General features: G+C 37.8%; 2 protein-coding genes across 7 annotated transcripts; both read left to right on the top strand.

The window, feature by feature from the left end:
• Positions 1–1,852: 1,852 nt before the first annotated feature.
• On the top strand, positions 1,853–8,961 carry LOC114472064 (regulation of nuclear pre-mRNA domain-containing protein 1A-like). The gene is made up of 7 exons (XM_028461138.1): positions 1,853–2,285; positions 4,033–4,162; positions 5,073–5,179; positions 5,268–5,362; positions 5,474–5,600; positions 6,932–7,107; positions 8,096–8,961. Exons 1-7 carry the CDS (start codon positions 2,135–2,137, stop codon positions 8,180–8,182), a joined length of 873 nt encoding a protein of 290 aa, XP_028316939.1. The 5' UTR covers positions 1,853–2,134; the 3' UTR covers positions 8,183–8,961.
• A 784-nt stretch (positions 8,962–9,745) lies between these two features.
• LOC114472332 (uncharacterized) lies at positions 9,746–19,305 on the top strand. Of its 6 annotated transcripts, none has more exons than XM_028461549.1 (13): positions 9,746–9,964; positions 10,649–10,717; positions 13,653–13,677; positions 16,070–16,147; positions 16,226–16,362; positions 16,463–16,582; positions 16,674–16,719; positions 17,093–17,975; positions 18,111–18,231; positions 18,370–18,435; positions 18,519–18,617; positions 18,707–18,950; positions 19,067–19,305. In XM_028461549.1, exons 3-13 carry the CDS (start codon positions 13,668–13,670, stop codon positions 19,282–19,284), a joined length of 2,022 nt encoding a protein of 673 aa, XP_028317350.1. In that variant the 5' UTR covers positions 9,746–9,964; positions 10,649–10,717; positions 13,653–13,667; the 3' UTR covers positions 19,285–19,305. The 6 variants fall into 6 exon arrangements, with proteins under 6 accessions (XP_028317350.1, XP_028317349.1, XP_028317353.1 ...); XM_028461548.1 differs by having other exon boundaries at positions 9,746–10,055; XM_028461552.1 differs by lacking the exon at positions 13,653–13,677.
• The last annotated feature ends 126 nt before the right edge of the window (positions 19,306–19,431 follow it).

Here is a 19,431-nt window from a genome sequence, read left to right as displayed (position 1 = left end):
CTACCCTGAGTTACAGTGCTGTTATGATTGGATACATCTAGTTGTTTGTTATATTAACAACTCACACACTGATTATCAGAGTTTGTCAGCCTAGCTGTTAACTGCCTGACCTTTGCTTTTGATAAATTTCCAAATGCATTTTTATCATTAAGGTTTTTTTTTTAAGTAATTGTATGAAAAACTGGTCCCAGTAAGAATCTGTTAGAAGAATCGAACACTAAATTTTGGAGAAAAAATGCACTACATAATGTTAACCTATGCTGACGTAATGCTGAGACCTGGGAGGTAAGAACTAAATGTTATCGGCATTAGTGTCTTTATTTTCCATTCGGTTTTTTTTTTTTGTTTTAATCAACTGACATACCCATGTGTATGTTCCTATGGCCAAGCCATTATATTTTCCTAAATCAATTCCTCAGGCTTTTTGGGCAGTAAAGGAAAACTAAGAATAAAAATCATAACATGCTTTTAAATGTGCATGCTCACTCTATTACAAATAGTTGTTAATTGAGAAATAAGTTTTAAACCAAAATAATTAGGCCTGTTATCTTTCTTTTTTGAAATGGTAATATCTTTAAAAAACTCCCCTTTAAAATTATTTGATACATTAATATTTATTACTCAACTCGATTTTGCCAGTAATGAACATGTTTACATTTATTGCATATCACATGACTGCTGTCACCAATTGTTGAAAGAATTCAATTTATCCAAAGTGTTGAAAATTCCCACAAACAATTCCACAGAATTGCCTTAAATTAAAGAAAGTTTTGTCATAAAATCAAGAAATTATGAATTTTTTTTTTTATTGCATAGATGTTAATGATGTTTTACAAACTGTTTATATTAGTTATACGTGGAAGTGCAAACTTGGGCATAATGTTAAAATTGCCCTTTTTCCAAATGAAATCTGCGGCCCTCTTATGATCAAACTGATTCATATTTGGCCCCAGAGCAAAAATGAGTTCGACACCGGTTTAAACGCTCAGCTTGTTGACATTTCCGCGCATTGCATTGTGGGATGTGAAGTCGCAGAGACGTGGTTGGAAAAAACATTCTGATATCGCGATAAATACCGGGAACAAACTAGAAAAAAAAATGCAGTCCCGATCCTTCTTTTTTTTTTTTTTTTTACCAGATAACGATCAAAATTTCGAAGATTTTGGGCAAATAACTAATTTTCCAAGAATGAAGTAAATACACTTTTGTATCTGCTTCACATCACACAATGCAATGTACGAACATGTCAACAAACAGCGTTTATGCTGCAGACACAAACACATTTAATTTAAAGCGGCAGTTTAGCCATTTTACTGGGTCCGGGTGGGTAAAATTTGAGTGATTTCCGAGGATATAAATATACATATAAACACATTTTACTGGTATATTAGGCCATATAAACCAAAACATATGGAAATGAGTTATACATTTGCAGCAATAAAATTTTGTACAGGACACACGTGGTTGGATAGATAAAACAGAAAAAATATGAAAATGGGACATTCTTGAAGAACAAATTTGTTGTATACTGATTAATTTCTGTGTTATCTAATATTCAATCACATGTGTCCTGTTCACAAAATACCAGTAATATGTTATACATTTGCAGCAGTAAACTGTCCCATTTCCATATTTTTTGGTTCATATGGGTTAACATACCAGTAATATGTGTTTATATGCATATTTATACACTAGGAATCCCGGGTTTTACCCGGACCCCATTTTACTTTCTTTTTGGAGTAAATTATGTTTGATTAATTTTACTTTGAGACATACAGTGTTTGTATTTAATAAATCAATTAATAAAAATATATCGGGGGAAGCAGCTTTAAGGCAACGCCATTAGTCAATGTAATTTCCTCTCAGCCTGAACGCAGCACGGCTACGGAAGCCTGTGAGCTTCTGTTGCCCAGGCAGGCAGCGACCTAAACCACCAGCGAGGAGACGACCCCGAAAAACAACACAAACACAGTGGCTTTAACTTTGTGAAAGCAGCGGGTGACGCTGGCTGTGGATGGCTGGAGCTCCAGCATTACGTTGTTGACGAGCTACAGACGACTAATCGGGGAGGAAGAGCACCCCTGGCTCTCATAGCGTCCTAGCCCGCCACCCACCTTTACCAACCCGGTCCACGATGTCCGCTTTCTCCGAGGTGGCTCTGGAGAAGAAACTGTCCGAGCTGAGTAACTCTCAACAGAGCGTGCAGACGCTGTCCCTGTGGCTCATCCACCATAGGAAGCATTCAAAGACCATTGTTGCTGTTTGGTTCAACGAGCTGAAGAAAGGTACGGCCTCCTCGTCCTCCTCGCCGTCTCTGCACACACCTTAAATATGTACTATACCTGCTAAACACCATAAGCAATGTCAAATTATTCATATTAACCGCTAGTCCATGTTCCAGCTGCTAAACAACACCGCCAGCTAACGAGGGTTAGCTTTAGGCTGCTAATGCTAAGCAACTTTTAACAACAGCGTCCAAACAAAATGTGTATTTGAAGGCCTTGTAATGTGCAAAAGTAAGAGTAAGTGTCTGCTTAATAATCTACTCGATAATTTTAGCAGAGAATGTTCTATCTAAAGGGATTCTTTTTGTTTTTTTTTTTTGTTTTTTTTGCAAAGTCAGTGAAGGCATCACTGAATGACACGTTAAAGATTAATTTTCATATTTCAACACACGGTGAAGCATGAAATTACCATGTGTGTCAACAGCACATATTATGTTCCTAATTTCATACAGTGCATGATGAATTAATATAAAATATATCCTTGAATCTCTCAAAATGTTCAACCATCCCCCAACACACACACACACACACGCACACACACACACACACACACACACACACACACACACACACACACACACACACACACACACACACACACACACACACAGTGTCTATTTTAATATCGGCTCAGTTTAACTATATATGCAGATTTCAGTCGTCATGCAGTTAGCATTAGCAAGCTTTCCTTTTATATTTACTATATACTATATTTCATACTATTTTTCTGTTTTTTTTATCTTTCCACTTTTCTTGATTGAAATCAATTATTTAGTATTTCTCATAACAAATGTAACAATATCATTATATTGAATTTTAATTTTTTTTTTTTAAATTTTCTTTTGGCAGTCTTCAGAAAAACCAAAAACAGAACAAATAACACTAACATTATCTAATTAATCTGCCGAAAGCTTATACACTTCTACCCTCTCTAGATAATATCTTACAAAATAATCTATTACTAATATCGATCAAGTTTTTCTGTAAAAGTCAATGTTTGTGACCGTTAACCCTGACCCAATACTAAACGTAGCTAAAATGTGCTTCCACTGTTCAAACATACAACTTCATGTGTTTTCTTAGATCTTCAGGTGTAACCCTTCAGTATTGATCCGCTTCTTAGAGGCTTGGGTTTATAATCGTTTAATAATAATTGCATTATTATTACAGCTGCTCAAGTGACTGGATGCTGTAGCGATGGCAAGCATTATGAAGACGTTTTTTTCCAGGTCCTCTGCGAGTTTTTGGAGCCTGATGACTGTTTATTGCAGGCTCACGTCTCCTCCAGGACCTAATGTTATCTCAAGTGGCTGATGTATTTTTAAACAGTGTCCCGGGGCCAGCGGTGAGATCAAAGATGAGCCGTCTTTCCACTTTAATGTTCACATTTCCTACTTCTTTGAACACACCGGTGTCACGGATTGAGTTTTTTTTGCATAAATCTATTTAACATTTAACAAAATAAAATGTAACATTGTCCACATTATTTCATCCTGTGTACATTGTTGGTTTTTCAAACACGTCAGTAATCCTCCTGAAAAAAAATGAAAGTTAGTATTTACCGAATCATACTTTATTTAAATAGATAAATCTAAGGAAAAAAGGGGAGATTAAACACTTTCAAAATAATAATGACCTTTTTAACATTTAAAAAAAAAAAGTTATATTAATATTACAACATTGTTGCTATAGAACTGTTTGCCGTGTTAATCAGACTAATTTCTAATGTGTTTTCCTCCGCCTACAGCTCAGGTGTCTCGCAAGCTGACTTTTATTTACCTGGCCAACGATGTCATTCAGAACAGCAAGAAGAAAGGACCCGAGTTCACCCAGGATTTTGCTCCGGTCGTCGTGGACGCTTTCAAACACGTGCACAGGTCAGTTTCAGGTCATTCCCCAGCAATTCAACCAAAAGCTTTGCTATTTCTCTTTAATTTTGATCATTTGTTTTTGCGGAAACGTCTTAAAAAGCTGCACCGGCCGTAACATTTCTAAAATTCTGTCGCAAAATTTCCCCCCAAGTCCTCATGGGATGCCAGCTGTAAACATAGAGAGACCCATTGAATTGATAAACTGAATTAAAGATGAGTTTACATGGGGAATAGGGCTGGGCAATATATTGTGATTCAAGATGTATCAAGTTTTCTATTTTGGTGATATGGAAAATGACAGTATCGCTTATATTTACTTGTTTTGATTTATACAATCATACAGTATAAATCCCATCATACAAGTATTTAATATTATTCATAGAGTAATGTCAAACAGTGTCCTTCTTTCCAATGTTTCATATTTCTGAGATATATAATTTATAGCTTATTTTGTATTAAAATCCTTCTTTTAGGAGTCTCTCTAGTTTTTTCTAGTTTTCAGAACAGCATGAAAAGCACAGTTAGATGATCACTGAGTGCGTCCTAACCCAGACCTTCATCTAAACATGCTACACTACAGACCTCACTCACACGTGCTGTCCCTTAGAGGAGAAAAAGCCTCGAATGGAACATGTTGTGCAGCTGTTTGTTAATAAATGTGCCTGTGTGGTGTTTTGCATCAGCAAATTTAACCCAGAATTGTCTTTATGGTCAGACATTTTTTGAGAAACAGTATTGAGATATGAGTTTTGGTCCATATCGACCAGCCCTAATGGTGAACCCTAATCCTTCCATCTAACCATCAATGATGTTTGACAAAACGAGATGTATTATTGATATTGAAATAAGATTTACTTTTGGGCTTCCTTGCTCACTGTTTGCAGCTTTGAGACCGGGTAATAAACTTTGTGTGCAGACATGGTGAGGGCGGCTGCAAGAAACAGCTGGATAGGGTTTTGACTATCTGGCAAGAGAGAGCAGTTTATGAGAACGACCTGCTGGATCAGCTCTCACAGGTCCTGTGTAAGTTCACACAACACCCACTAATGGCCTTGATCGTGGGCTAAAAGAGCGCCACTCATTCATTTCATGTTCTTTTCATAAACGGTAGATGGAGAGAAGAAAGTGAAAAAGAGGGCGTATGAGGAAATCCATCCTGACGATGAGGGATTTGCCTGCCAAAGCTCCCCCACAGAGGCCCCACAGGTGCTGTAGACCATAAACCACCATCAGACACTACTATGTTTTAGTGACGTGTTTGATAAAGAGATAAATCCTGTCACTTTTACGCTCGTCATCTTTCCTTCTCTCCCGCAGACGTCAGACTTGATCCGAGCACTGCAGGAGCTAGAGAACGCGGCCTCTGGTGACTTAGTACTACGTAAACGCATCTCCTCCCTCCCTAACGAAGTGCAGGACACGTCACTGGTTCAAAGGATCACAGGTAGAATCACAGGGGTTTGGATATTCTCCCCAAGTGTGCATTGTTAATGTTTTCTTCAGTGTTCCAAAAAAACTGAAATTGAAATTTCTAAAACTATCACCAGGAATAAATATTATCTCCCTGGTAAAGATAGTAGCTCTAATAACAGGTAAAGTGATAAACTGGTGATGTTACAGCCTGTGAATGCAGTACGGGGACGCATTTACTCCGCCTCTGGGTCCTAGTGCCAGCCGTTCAGTGAAGCCTGTTCCGTTTCCCGTGTGTGTAGGAAGTCTGTGTGTGTCCGTGTCAAAGTCTGCATGTTTATGCCTTCGTCCATCCACTCTTCATTATATCTATGTCTTTTAAGGCTTTTATTAAATAGTGTCGGCTGGAGTTCGGACCGCCGCCATCTTGGATTATGTTGTCACCAGCGCATCATCGCAGCAAGAACTACCTAAATTAACTGTAAAGAGGTCTTATATTAGTCTATTTTCTTTTTAAAGTGGTGCAATTTTTGTGGCTTTAGACTCCAATTACATTTATAATTACAATATAAACAGGTTCACAATATCACTATTTTCTATAGTTTCTGTCTCCACTGTATCCAGAATAATAATAATCTTTCTCAACAAGAACTGTTGATTGATTTGTCACATGACTGTTCCAACGTTTGAGTTTATTTTATTTAGTTTCACATCTACCTGTAGCTCTTTGTTTTTTAGACTGCTGCCAACTTGTTTGTAGTTTTATTTCAGCAAGTTTTACTTTTACAGTTACAGTTGGGGACCTTTGTAATTGAATAACCTAGTTACATTACAGCAACCAAATTAAGCCGTATCAACTAAGTGAATTAATAAAAATGGCCTGTGTAAAGGCTTTTTCAAATGAAAAAATTCCCCTGTGAAATCTGTGACCTGTTGACCTGCACAACTCAACAAGAACAGGAAACGAAATTGAGTCTGTTGTCTAAAATAACTTGTTTTTGTAGTAATTTAGTGTTCTTTTGTGTAATTTCGTATATATTTTATCGTCATATTTGTGCATTTACCTTGTGGACAGCACAAAATTAGCCACCAGTTGCCCATTTCTGATGTATACATACGTGCTGCTCATTTTACATTTATTATTGACTAAAAGAGCTTAAAAAAGTTTGAAAATACTGAATTAGATTAGTGCTCAAATAGTGAATTTATTCACATGCATTTTCATCTCTTGTCTTTAGCAAGAACACTGAATTTCTACTGATGGTCCATCCCTGTCTGGTTACGGAGCAGCTGTTAGCATGGTCCTAGCTTCACACCAAAGATTCTGGTGGTTTTTTACACTCGTTGCTGTGCTGTATGTTCTAGACAGAGAATCAGGCGAGCGGCTGTCCCGGCTGGTGGAGGAAGCCTGCATGTTGCTAGCAGACTACAGCGGCCGTTTGGCGGCAGAGATTGATGACCGGAGGCAGCTGATGCGCACCCTAACAGTGTTCCTGCAGAGCCAGAGGGACGGTTTGGTCCAGAATGAGCAGAAACTTGAAGTGCGTAACAGAAACTCTTTTCTTTAAGTTCTAATGCAATTAAACTGAGTTTTTCTCATTGACCTGTTTATGGGATGCTAGAAGCTAACATGTTGCAAACTGCTCGTTATAAAGTGGGAAAAAATCTCCTAAGTTAGTGTTAGATTTCAGGTCTAGTTATCATCATTAACCATGTTTCTCAGCTCCTCCTGTGTGGTAAGTATCTCACACACACACACACACACACACCTTCTGTTATTTGCTGCTATCTTGTATTTTTTTTTTTTCCTTGTGGTGAAAGTAACTTTGAAGACCTCATCCACAGGATAAATACCAAGAAGACTTTATTGCCTTTGTATGTTTACTTGTTGATGACATTTGTAATAAAACTAAATGAAAATAAAGGAATGAAAACAATGTTGTGGGTGTTTTTGTGTTGCTGAAAGTAGTACAGCTACGTGTACTATCCCTGGTTTTACTAAAGGAATCCCTCAGGTTTCATGTACAGATCAGAGGGAAATAATGGCTTCTAAAAATGTTTCTATGGATACATTTAAAAAAATGGCTAAAGTGGTGCTTTTTTTCGGATACCTGTTTGGGGCCTAAAGTTTACATTCAAACAAACATTTTCCTCAAAAATAACAAGCTTTAATTGATGATTAACTTTTGGAATAAAAAAATTACATTAAAAACAAGAAATCCACTGACGGATCAATGCAGTTTTTATGATTCTTCTCATCTTAAAACAAACAGAACATGAAAATCATAAATTAAAAAAAAAACTATCATTTGGGAGTCCATGTGTTGACCAAGAGTTCCAGTCAGAGGAGGTTTAAAAAAACACACTAACTGAAAACACAAATTTAAGTGTATGCTAAGGGTAGTAGCTTCTGTTTGTTCCTGGTTTAGTATCTGTGACATTGAGGGTATTTTCCTTTAACATGCCATGACGGGGCATACAGAATGCTAAATATTACAACTCTGATTGTTTTTCTTGTTCTTTTTTTAGGAATACAAACGTAAACTGGAGAGAGTGACCCATGTCCGTAAAGCGCTGCGATCACGTCTGAACAACCTCCACAACTCTTCAAAGTGATCAAAGTCACTGATTGTGCTACTGAAACTGAAACGCCTCAGCCCGCTTTGGATCATGGACATTTATCTCTTTGTTCCTCTGGAGTTTCATTCTGTCTTCAGTTTATTTATATACAATACTTGGGTTTTGTAGATCAAAATGACTTTTTTTCCCTTCTGAAAAGATGTTTTAAACAAAAAAAAAAAAGTCTTCATAACCATTATCTGACAATAACGCTGAGGAGCGGTATGTTTAAAGCATTGGTGGATATTTTTGTATCATGGTAACTTTGAATGAAACGCCAGTGAATGTCAATGTGCTACTGTGATCCCACACAATAATCAGCTGTGTTTTTTTTTTTGTTTCCCAGTTTTTGTGAATATATCTGGTAAAGGTTTACTCTTTCTGGTGCTTATGGCCCGTTTCTGTATCATCACTGAAAGTGACTCACCTCTGTTTCATGTGTAGTTTTTTTTTTTTGTGTGTGTGTTAAATTTTCATCCCTCGTGTGATGGTTTTTTCAATGCCTCGCACAGATTGAGGAAGGCTCCACCTCCCAAAGCTGAACCACAATGCTGTTTTGTACAAAGAAAACTGAACCCAGTGCTTTTTATGCATAAAAAAAATGAAATACACACTGTTTACCCCTTAATTTTACTCACATTTCTGTTAGTCTATGAGTTTCTTACATGTGGGTTGAGGATTGTAGAAGCTACTTATTTGCCAGCTGAAGACTGGGAAACAAAACAATTGACTGACATTCAGTTTAAACTGGATGATTAATACACTTTTCCATACTGCACTGTCCCATGTTTTGTATTTACATTTATTTTTTATTTTTTATTGCAAACCACTGCAACTGGCACTAGCAATGCTGATAGAACTAAACACAATTTTAGTGCACTAAACATCAATTTTACACATAAGATCACAAGTGTAATTGAGACTGGAATTACCATAGGAATTATGGCCTTACCTCTTTCCCTCGCATTTTGTATTTATGATACTGAGATTCGGGTTATCATCATCCTTACTTAAGTTAATGTCTATAATACCTAAAAATGTAAATCTGAAAAATGGCCTGTATATAATTAGAGATAAAATGTGCAAGGACAGAAAAATTCACGTTATCAATTCTAGAAATTAAATTGATGTTTGTCATCCTAAATTTAGGCCTGGCGTATCTTTACTGCTTAAGCCTTTTGCTGCAGTATGGATGTAGATTTGTGTCTTTATTATTGAATTAAAAAAAAAACTTTTCAATAATTAAAAAAAAAAAAATTCAATTAAAAAAATATGTATATTTTCAATCAAAAAAAAGTGTTAAAATGCAAAAAAAAAAAAAAAAAATTGCATTTCAACACTTCTTTTTTGATTGAAAATATTATTTGGATTGAAGTGATTTTTTGGATTATTATTATTATTAATAATAAATAATAAATATACAAATCTACCAACATCCTGCAGCTGCTCGTGAGTCAATGGTATTTTTCAGTCTGTTCTCCAATAAAACATATTTCCGTCCAGCAGGTGGCGGTAATAAGGGTTAAAGTGCGGCTAAGTGTCATTTCCCCTACGGTAATCATCATATGACGCGAGGAAGAAATACGCAGATTTTTTTTCTTCAACTAATACCTGCGCTTTCTACGCGTTTATAGAGTTAAAACACATTTTTCCTGCACCTAAAACGTAATTTGATCGCTACACGCCACAGTGACTATTCGCTGTGTATTTCCAAAGCGTGTGCTCGTCGTTAGCATTTTTTGTTGTTTGGGCTAAGCTACGACTGTGGATGTTTAAAAGGTAAAAACCATAAAAAAAGACCATCAAATAGTCCGCTATGGATGATCTCGAAACGCCGTACGAAGCTGAGGTTAATTTTATCGAATGCAAGGTAAGCAGGTTAGCCTTAATCGATATTGTTAGCAAGACTTAGTATAGCACACCCACCATGTTCGAAGGAGATCGGTTGTGCTTCAACTGGTGATCATTTTATGTGATGGTATATCGAGGCGAACACTTAAGCTATCTCTACGAATGACGTGATATCGATAGTCTTAAAACGTATCTGACAATGGTTATATATACACATATATATTGTTATTGGTTTGAATGTTTCACAAGACAACTGCAGTTTTTAGTGACGCAGCCACGAACCACGAAAGTATAAACGGAAGTAAGTCATCAGTTAAAAGGATCACCAGTGCAGCCGTAACATTGGCTCAATCGTAGTTATGTGTCTGTGAAGTGGGAGAATGTAAATGGTTTTGTTTTTAGTCTCTAATATTTGTGCTTACCTGATTTCCATGTCTATCGATTTTACTTTAGTAATGCCTTGTTTATAATTGAAGGTTAATTGAAGCAAATATAGAGTGGCTAGAGAAGTACACATTTGTGTGTCTTTTTAAATGTATTATTTTCCTTTGCAGCTTTTTACATAGTCATTAACCATAGACATAGCTGACTTGTTTTTATCTTTTAATGCAGGTCTGCAATAAATCCATAAGGGGTGAAACCTTGTACAAAATCCATCTGACCACAGCGACACACGTGAAGGTAAAAAATTGGTGTAATAAAACGAATATTTGGATAATTAAATTAATTTAACTTGTCACTGATTTTAACTCCTATTTTCACATCTCTTTATGTAGCAAAAAAAGCACTTAGGGTTAAGCATCACTGCTTTTTAAGCCATAATTGCAATGAATCATAAGACTTTCCTGAATTGATTTGTGTGAAGTTATGTATTATAAGCGTTCTTTTGATTGTTATCCCCTACAATTACAACCTCCTTCCTCCACAAGTATAGCTATCATCATTTTCAGTTTAATGTTTTTAATCCCAAATAGCCCTTCCTTTATCTGTTAAACTTGTATTTTTGTTATGTAATGAATCTATCATAAACCTACTTATAAAACAATTAAGAAAACTGAAATATTTTTGTGTGAATTTGAATGGCCATATGGTTTTTTTTTTTTTGATCAGCTGCTTTAAAGGAGAAAGAAGCTCTCACCTATGGTCATGAGCATTGGGTCACGATCGAAAGAACAAGATTGCGGGTCCAAGTGGCCGTAATTAATTTCCTCCATAGGGTGGCTGGGCTCTCCCTTCGAGATAGGGTGAGACGCTCGGTCATCGGGGAGGGGCTCGGAGTAGAGCCGCTGCTCCTCCACATTGAGAAGAGCCACATGAGGTGGCTCGGGCACCTAATTAGGATACCTCCCCGAACGCATACCTGGTGAGGCGTTCAGGGCAGGAGACCACAAGGAAGACCCAGGACACGCTGGAGAGACTATGTTTCCCGGCTGGCCAGGGAATACCTCAGGATCCTTCGTGAAGAGCTTGACATAGTGGCCGGGGAGAGGGAAGTCTGAGCGTCCCTGCTATGGACCCTACAACAGATAAACGGCAGAAGATGAATTAGAGAAAGAGATTAATCGGAACAGTCTTCACTTTTTCAGGAGTTTTCATCATTTGGAAGCATTTTTTCAGCCGATCTGGGGACCTATTTGTGTCGTGCTATGTGCGTATGCAGATTTTTCTTGGCCTTCTCTGTCTGATCCAGATAAGATGGTGCAGTAAGAATCTTGCGCAGGAAAAAAAATATTTTCTTGAAGCTTTTTGACAACGGTGTCTTAATATTTTTGACTTGGTAACTAAAAAAGTTAATCAGTCATGTGTTGGGTAACAAAATCTTTCAGAAAAATTGATGACCTGGTAACGTCTGTTTAAATTAAGGAAGTCTTGCGCTTGACACTACGTGGAACACGTCACAAGTGAAGCATTGTTCCGAATAAATATCCTCCGATCAATAACCCATTGTGACAAATAAATCGCTGCAATTTTTAGGGGCACGAATCTTTTCATCATGTTGCGTTATTTTGTGTCAATGACTGGAATGGACACATTCTTGCCTGAAGAATAACAGCTTCAAACTAAACCAACAAAATTGTCTTTTTGGGCGTGCCAACCAAAAGTAATTACAAGTGAAACATGGAAATGATCATTTAATTTATATTGATCTTTTCAATCAGGACTCCTCTCCCATCTATATGGTCGAGCTTTTTTCATGAGTCGTATTTGGTCATATTTACAATGAGGAAATGTTCAGGGTCATGGCATGCTGGGTGGACAGAACCAAGCTCATCTATCTTGTAACATGATACTGCAGAACTATTAGACTAACGTTGAGACGCTTAGTGCCAGAAGGATTTTTCTACCATTTAGACATTATTTACACAAGTTCCAATGGTGTCCAACTACAGCTGTAGTTGCTGATTGTGGAACTTGTCTTTATGGTGCGCATCACCGGCTTTGCAATCACTGATCGTGATTGGACAATCTTTCACTTAAATAAAATGACTGACCTTTCTTATATTATGGATTTGTTCCATGCCCATCAATTTTCATGTTCTGCCCATGTTTATCTTGACCAGGATTGCAGGGTTCGGGAGTTTACCTATCTTACCCTGTGCTTCCTTGGATCATAATCCAAACAGATGCTTCGGGATATCTGACGTCCACCCTTGGATTTATAAATGGAGCATCACTGACACATTCACTTTTTTCTTTGTCAACTCGGGATACCCCCTTTAACGTGACTTGTATTTTTGTGGAGAACAAGATTACACCTGCAGAAAATCTACATTATGATCTGTGGCTTTGAGGAAACTGGCCTTATTATGTAGCTGAGAGGCAGCATTGCTACTCTTATTATTATTGAGAACTGCAATAAATGGAGATTGAGAGCAATATTGCCTTTATTTAATGTCCAAATAAGCTTTATTTTCATAGAAATGAAGCATTCATCTTCTGTACCTGCTTATCGTGTTCAGAGTTGTGGAGTGCTTGGACCCCATGACTCATTGCAGGAGGTGGGTTACAGATGTGAAAAGGTGGACAACGTCTGACACATTAATAGTTTGCATTGCACTCAACCAAATGGGTAATGTTTGAAATGTAGAAGGTACCCAGAGTATCTGGTGTTGATACTGGAAGGCCAGGTTATCAGGACTTGGACTAACAACCTATTGGATAAATCATAAAGACACAGACACTTCAAACCAGAAATGCCTCAACGGAGCTCACCAACAGTTCTTATCACATGGTGGCTTTATTTCTTGATGGAAGGGAAGGTCAACGGCAAGACGCTCAATATCATTCTACTGGTTTTACCCGTCCAATGGTCATTATGAAGAGGCCATTTGGTCAGTTTACCACAGCATACAGTGACATGCACTCTCCCACAATTGAAGACTCTATCCTCAAGAGTGTTTATGTTTAAAAAAAATAAGTTGTAAATATAGCATCCAATTTCCTCTAAACATGTTCACAAGCAGGCCCTAAGAAGACAGGTTAGAGTATTTTACACAACAGATGTTTGTTTCTTTGTGTTTTGCTCTTTTTCTAGCAGAAGAATATTGCAATCCCTATCTTATTTACTCAGCTCTGATTGACTTAATTTTAATTGCTCTTCTTTCATTCTTGGCAGAAAGAGGAATCCCTAATGTCTGGTGGTAAGTAGAATTGATGTTACAGTTTATCTTTTTAACTGAACCATGTCTATCCTGAATCCACATCTCACCTAAAAATGAAAGGAACAACCAACGTCAATATGCTGGGAAATATCAGGAGTAATTGGATGTCGGTATGTAGAAAAAGTTGGCCAAGAGACACTGGGTTACTGTTCTCCTAGAGAATGTCTCTCATGAATCACAAAGTCCCCTGAGTTTCAATAAAGGGGGTCATGTGATATCTAAACCTGTCCTGATCTCCCTGAAGAAATGTGGGATGAACGGGATGGAAATTTGTATTAACATAAAATTAGACATGCTAGCTTACAATCTATTTGTTTATCGCAGGTATGTGAAATTATCATGATGAAGCTTTTAGATCAAACCAAAAATGTCTGCATTCTTTCTAATATATACTTTTTCCCAGTGATAATTTCTCAGTCGCATTGAGTTGTTCTCGCACAACAGAGGTTGTGCGAGAACAACCTCTCTTCTAGGCCTATATGATGTGTCAAGATACATATTTTACTCAATTTAGGAAATGACAATATTGCCTACAATGATACAATTTAATGTTAGTTTATTTCACGTAAAAAAAAAATTAAATGAGTCACTGTCTTTGCTACTCACCTGTCTGCCCCTCACACGCGCTCCACTCTGCAGGCCTCAGTGCAAACGCCATGCTTTCACTCATTGTTGAGTCAACAACATGGACACAAATGGCAAATGCCCGGCTGACTAGTTGGAGGCACAGGGAAGTTCCTTGTATAATTCCGTTAGTTATATGCTAATGAAGTGAAAAAAGGCAACGTAGCAGAAGTGTTAATTGAGAATTGATCATTCTTGTATGAATTAAGTTAAAGTTCAACCACCGTGCCCCGTGCCGGCAATGGTCCATAGACCACCCGGCACGGCTGCGCAGCCGAGCCACCCCAAGTCAGAAAGACGCCCGCAGACCCCACACCCACGTACTGATGCCCCACCACCAAAATGCGGCAGAAACACTATCTATCTACACCTCTCTGCACCCGGTGCAACAGACAGAGAATACACTCCAGAGTTGCTTTGCCTGTTTCCAGCTGAGCAAAGAGAGAGGTGCAGACCGTGCCCGTGCATCGTTGATGCAATACAATGGAATGCGCGAACATCTCCCCAACCCAACGCACAGCCGGTCTACCTGAGTCGTGCACCGGCTGTGCCCATTGACACAAGATTGGTGAATGAGCTGTTACCGAGGAACACCGCCGGGCCCCTTTCCAACTCTTTACACGTTTGTCTTACTGAATCAAGACCCTGAATAATGAGGGAGTTTTATCCTGCGGAATAAGGTGGGTGCAAAGGTACACCTGCTCCCCACATAGTCTTTACTTGCCTTAAAACCAGCCACACCACAGAGTATACTCTAATAATAAGAGGAAAAAAGCCAAAATGAGCACATGTTGATATTGTGCAGCTGCCTGTTGAAGTGCCTGTGGCATGTTACAACAGTCATTTTGAATGTATGTAACTTTTTGTGTTGCTCTTAACTTCCTCAACTGCTACTGTAGAAAAGGATGGTAGTTTTCCTCCAGTTGGCATTAAACGCTCAGTTGATTTCCCTCTTGACAAACAGGGAAAATGGCCTTTTCTTATACTCTACACTGGGTGTCAGCTGTGCTTCATTGCACAGTTAAAACTATTGCCCTCATTCATTCCTAGGGGCATTTTTGTTTGGTAGAATTTGGACCGTAATAGGTACTACACAAAACCGAGGCTTGCGTTTCCTTTCACAGGCTTGGCGTTGTGCTCAGTTGCTGGTTCTGTTGTGCACTTTCTGGATGGTCTGGAATGATTTTAAGTGTCACTAAACTTCTGTAGCTCCCTTCAAACCCCCCTTCCCCCCTTATCTCCACCCATCACTTCGGACTGCTGTCTATTTGTGTACAGTCAATATGATTGTTATAAAGCCGACTGACCAAATAGGACAGCTGTTCAGTGGTTCCAATTATATTCAATTATATTCTATAACCTTTCCGCTTGTCAGCCCTGATGACGAACTAGAAAACACCTCTTGGTGTTGATGGAATCCATACCATCATGTAAATGTAATAAGCCCTGTACTTCCCCTTAATACAGGGATGTGGTTATTACATAAGATAACTTTCCTCCAAATTGTTTTACTTTAAGAAAACAATTATTCATAGTAGCCAATGTGGAAAATCACTATGATCATGTCATTAAATGAGCAAATTGCCTGTAAATCCCTTAATATCATTGGACTATTTAAACTGTAAGTTTCTTAAGAGTTCAACCAACTGAATATTTTTCTACCTTGAGAAAATAGTCCCAGATTATTAATGTGAAAAGAAAGTATTGTTCAATTCCAAATTACCAGTTTGTATTTATTTATTTTAAGATGGCCCACAGTATGTGCCCAAATTCAAGGACATTTTGGAATATCTGGACTACCTGAAGCTTGATGAGCCCATCGTCGGTAATTAACTTCTGGTTTTTACAGAAAAATGTCTTGTTCCTGTTTCACATTTTTTTCTTTTTCTAATTTGTCTTTTAGGTTTGGAGTGTTTGGTAGAACTACCATCTGATAGTCTTTCAGGACCCAATTACACATGCACACTGTGTTGTGCCACAACAAATATATCGGAGATGGTCAATCATGTCATTGGTCGTAAACATCGACAGAGATATGTGGTAAGAAATGTTTGCAGAAAATGTAGGTTAAAATTTTTATTTGCTTCGCATTGTATTAACTATTGTTTTTTAAATTTTTTTTTTACTTTTTCTGAAATAGGAAGTCAAACGAAAGGACTTGGTGACTTGGGATACTGAGCAATTCCAAAAAAAGGGAGGAAAGGTCATAAGAGCTAAAGCAGAGATTATAGAGCGACAGGATGGACGAGGTTGTCCAAAGGTGGGAATATGCAAATACGATTTATTAGTATATTTTATGTAGCAAATAACAGAATGTTGCAGTAACGTATGTGGTATTGGATTTTTTTCAGACATCTGTAAAAAGTGAAGTTGTTGGCAAATTGAGTAACAAAAAAGGTAAAACAAGTTCTTTCAAAACTGCAATAATTTCTTCGATTTATTGATTTACATCTTTTAATTTTACCAGCGTTTTGATTCTGTATTGTTTCCATTCGTCACCATGTGAAAGCCACTGTCCTGTTTTTTTTTTTTTTTTTTGTTAATTCAATTCTCAGTAGGCATATTTCTGACAGATTATTTTTCATTTCATGCACATTTACAAAAGGTTGACAATTTAGGTCTATCAAAAATGTGACTAACTGTTTTGGAGGCAGACATTAAAAAGACTTCTACTGCCTTACGTACAAAGATGACAACACTTTTTTCTTTTTTTTCACTGCAAAAAAACACCAAGCTGACTTGTGTGTTTTCCTTTCTTTCCCCTCCATAGCTCAGCCAAGTATAGCACCAAATAAGAACAAATGGATTCCACAAAAATCAGAACTAGTGCCACCCCTTCTGCCAGAATTTAGGAACTACCACAAACCCTCCCCTAACCAAAGGGTTGCTTTAGGCTTCCAGAATCCACCAATGTTTCACCCAGATGAAGAAGCCATGGACAGGCAGAGGCAGCTCGATATGAACGATTCATTTGGTTTCAACCATAGGGAAGAGGGTCTACACCGAGCAGAAAACATGGGGAGTCAGGTGTTCAGAGAAGGTGACCTGTACTCCCCTCATGATCCCTATGACGAACCATTTGCTAAAGATCCCATTAGAGGAGCTCCATTTGGATCAAGTTTCCTTCCGAGGGCTGAGTACAGAGAGGAAATGCCTCGTGATCGAAATGATCCTTTTCCGTTTTACCAAGATAGAAATCCTTTTGAAGAAGCTTTTCCAGAAAGAGAGGCCCCAAGAGAGTATTTCCATCAAGGAGACCATGGGCAGGTTTATCGTCCTGAATATGAGCAGACCCAGATGTACTCCAAGGGTGAAAACTGGTCCAGAGAAAGAGATCACAGTGATTATGACCATTTGAATAGATCACCTAGACAAGATTTGAGTGAACCAGAGCCCAAGAGGAGGATCCTTTCCTCATCCATAGATGGTGGAGACCGTTTATGCAGCATTATAAAAGATTATCGGCATCAGAAGCAGAGACCACATCAAGAAGAGCCAAGGAAGGAAGTGGAAGCCGCCCAAACTATTTCTGACATTCCTGAGCCATTCAAGAAGTTCTTGTCTCGGGCCTCAAATGACAACCCTGGTAAAAGAAAAAGAGTGAGTCGCTTCACTGATGCCTCTGCTGAGGAAGTGAAAATGACAAATGAGATGTGAGTGAAAACACATTAGTAAACTCAAATTGTTTTTCCCTCAGTAGTTGTTTTGCGATTTTTTTTTTTTTTTTTTTTCCAGAATAAATTACTAATTACTGATATTTTTTTAATATCAATATTTTTTTCTTCTAGGATGAGTGGTAGTCATGGATCTTTGCATGGGAATTTCAACGTTGCTCAAAGGCGAGCTAATGTACCGCTGAGGCCTGAAACCGAAGTACCGCTGTATTCGGAACAATACAGAGAATTGCAGGTGGGTAATTTTAGATTTACCAAAATCTTAAAACTAAATTGTCAACATTTTGTTAGATTCTTACTGTAAACATTTAAATGAACGTATGATTATGTAGGTCAACGGTTGTTATAATCTCTGAAATTTCTGCTCCTTTAGAACCTGAAATACACTGAAAGTCACCAAAGAGAAGCTCCTGATTCACAGTCTGTTTTTGATATGCTGGTAAAATCTTATTACCTTAAAATTATTGCAACATTTCTTCAAAATTTTTTGTTTTATTAATTTTTTTTTCTTTTTACTTGCAGCAAAATGTTGAAATTAACACTGCAGAAGAGGCAGAATTACTGAAAAGCAAACTTTGCAGCCTTCTCAGGGAATTCAAGTCCAAAGGACTTGAAAAAACGGTATGCATTTCATTTTCATTGCCTTGTTTTTTTTCTTTTTTTTTCTTGGTATAGCAGTCAATTTTTTTATTTATTTATTTTTTTTGCAGAAGAGTCCAAATCGAGAATATGACTTGAAGACATATGACTACCCCAAGCAGGAGCCACAGCAGTTAAGACAACAATATGAGAGAACCATGAGAAAGAGTTCAAACCCTGGACCACAAGATACATATTTTGAAGACCGTGGGAGGGCCTTGAACCAGCGTGGACACACACCTGAGGGAATGCAGCAAGATTTCCCCCATTCCTCACGCGGTGAACCCAGACACAGAAATAGAAGCTCTTATGAAGGTGTGTAAAATGTCACATTTAGTGTGCTTTGAAAGATTTGATCTAAAAATGAAACGCACTGGTCCAGTTGTTGGTATAACTCAAATGTTGTTTCTTTGTCTATTATGCGTTACTAGCTTTGGAGAGAGTGCTAAACAGTAACTTGGATAAGCCACCATATCGCGCTGAGAGGTTTCAAGAACCTTTACGATCCTGGGACTACAAGTCTCCTGGAGAGGAGCCGTATGACCCTTTCACCATGGAGGAAGAATACAGAACGCAGAGGGATACCCGCTACTCCAATAGCCTGGAGAAAATTACCTCGACCCTTCTGGAACTTGTGTCGAGAAAATAAAAATAATCTTCATACATGTGATGACCATTATGGAAACGTTTGATTAATGGTGTAAAATAATATTTTGATTTAAACTTAATGGTCACGCATTCACCTTTTGTAATTTGTAGTGGTTCGGATAAAACTTGAATTTGTTTGAAAAAGAAA

This window comes from Gouania willdenowi, chromosome 11 (assembly GCF_900634775.1).
Source record: "Gouania willdenowi chromosome 11, fGouWil2.1, whole genome shotgun sequence".
NCBI classification, from domain to species: Eukaryota; Metazoa; Chordata; class Actinopteri; order Blenniiformes; family Gobiesocidae; genus Gouania; species Gouania willdenowi.
This window is presented reverse-complemented; position numbering and strand designations above follow the sequence as displayed.

Bases quoted from the DNA above. Each gene is read 5' to 3' on its own strand.
- LOC114472064 (XM_028461138.1), top strand. From the start codon at position 2,135: ATGTCCGCTTTCTCCGAGGTGGCTCTGGAGAAGAAACTGTCCGAGCTG. The intron at 2,286-4,032 runs GTACGGCCTCCT...CTCCGCCTACAG, and splicing joins GTTCAACGAGCTGAAGAAAG to CTCAGGTGTCTCGCAAGCTG. The intron at 5,601-6,931 runs GTAGAATCACAG...TGTATGTTCTAG, and splicing joins ACTGGTTCAAAGGATCACAG to ACAGAGAATCAGGCGAGCGG.
- LOC114472332 (XM_028461548.1), top strand. From the start codon at position 10,002: ATGGATGATCTCGAAACGCCGTACGAAGCTGAGGTTAATTTTATCGAA. The intron at 13,678-16,069 runs GTAAGTAGAATT...ATTTATTTTAAG, and splicing joins GGAATCCCTAATGTCTGGTG to ATGGCCCACAGTATGTGCCC. The intron at 16,583-16,673 runs GTGGGAATATGC...GATTTTTTTCAG, and splicing joins ATGGACGAGGTTGTCCAAAG to ACATCTGTAAAAAGTGAAGT.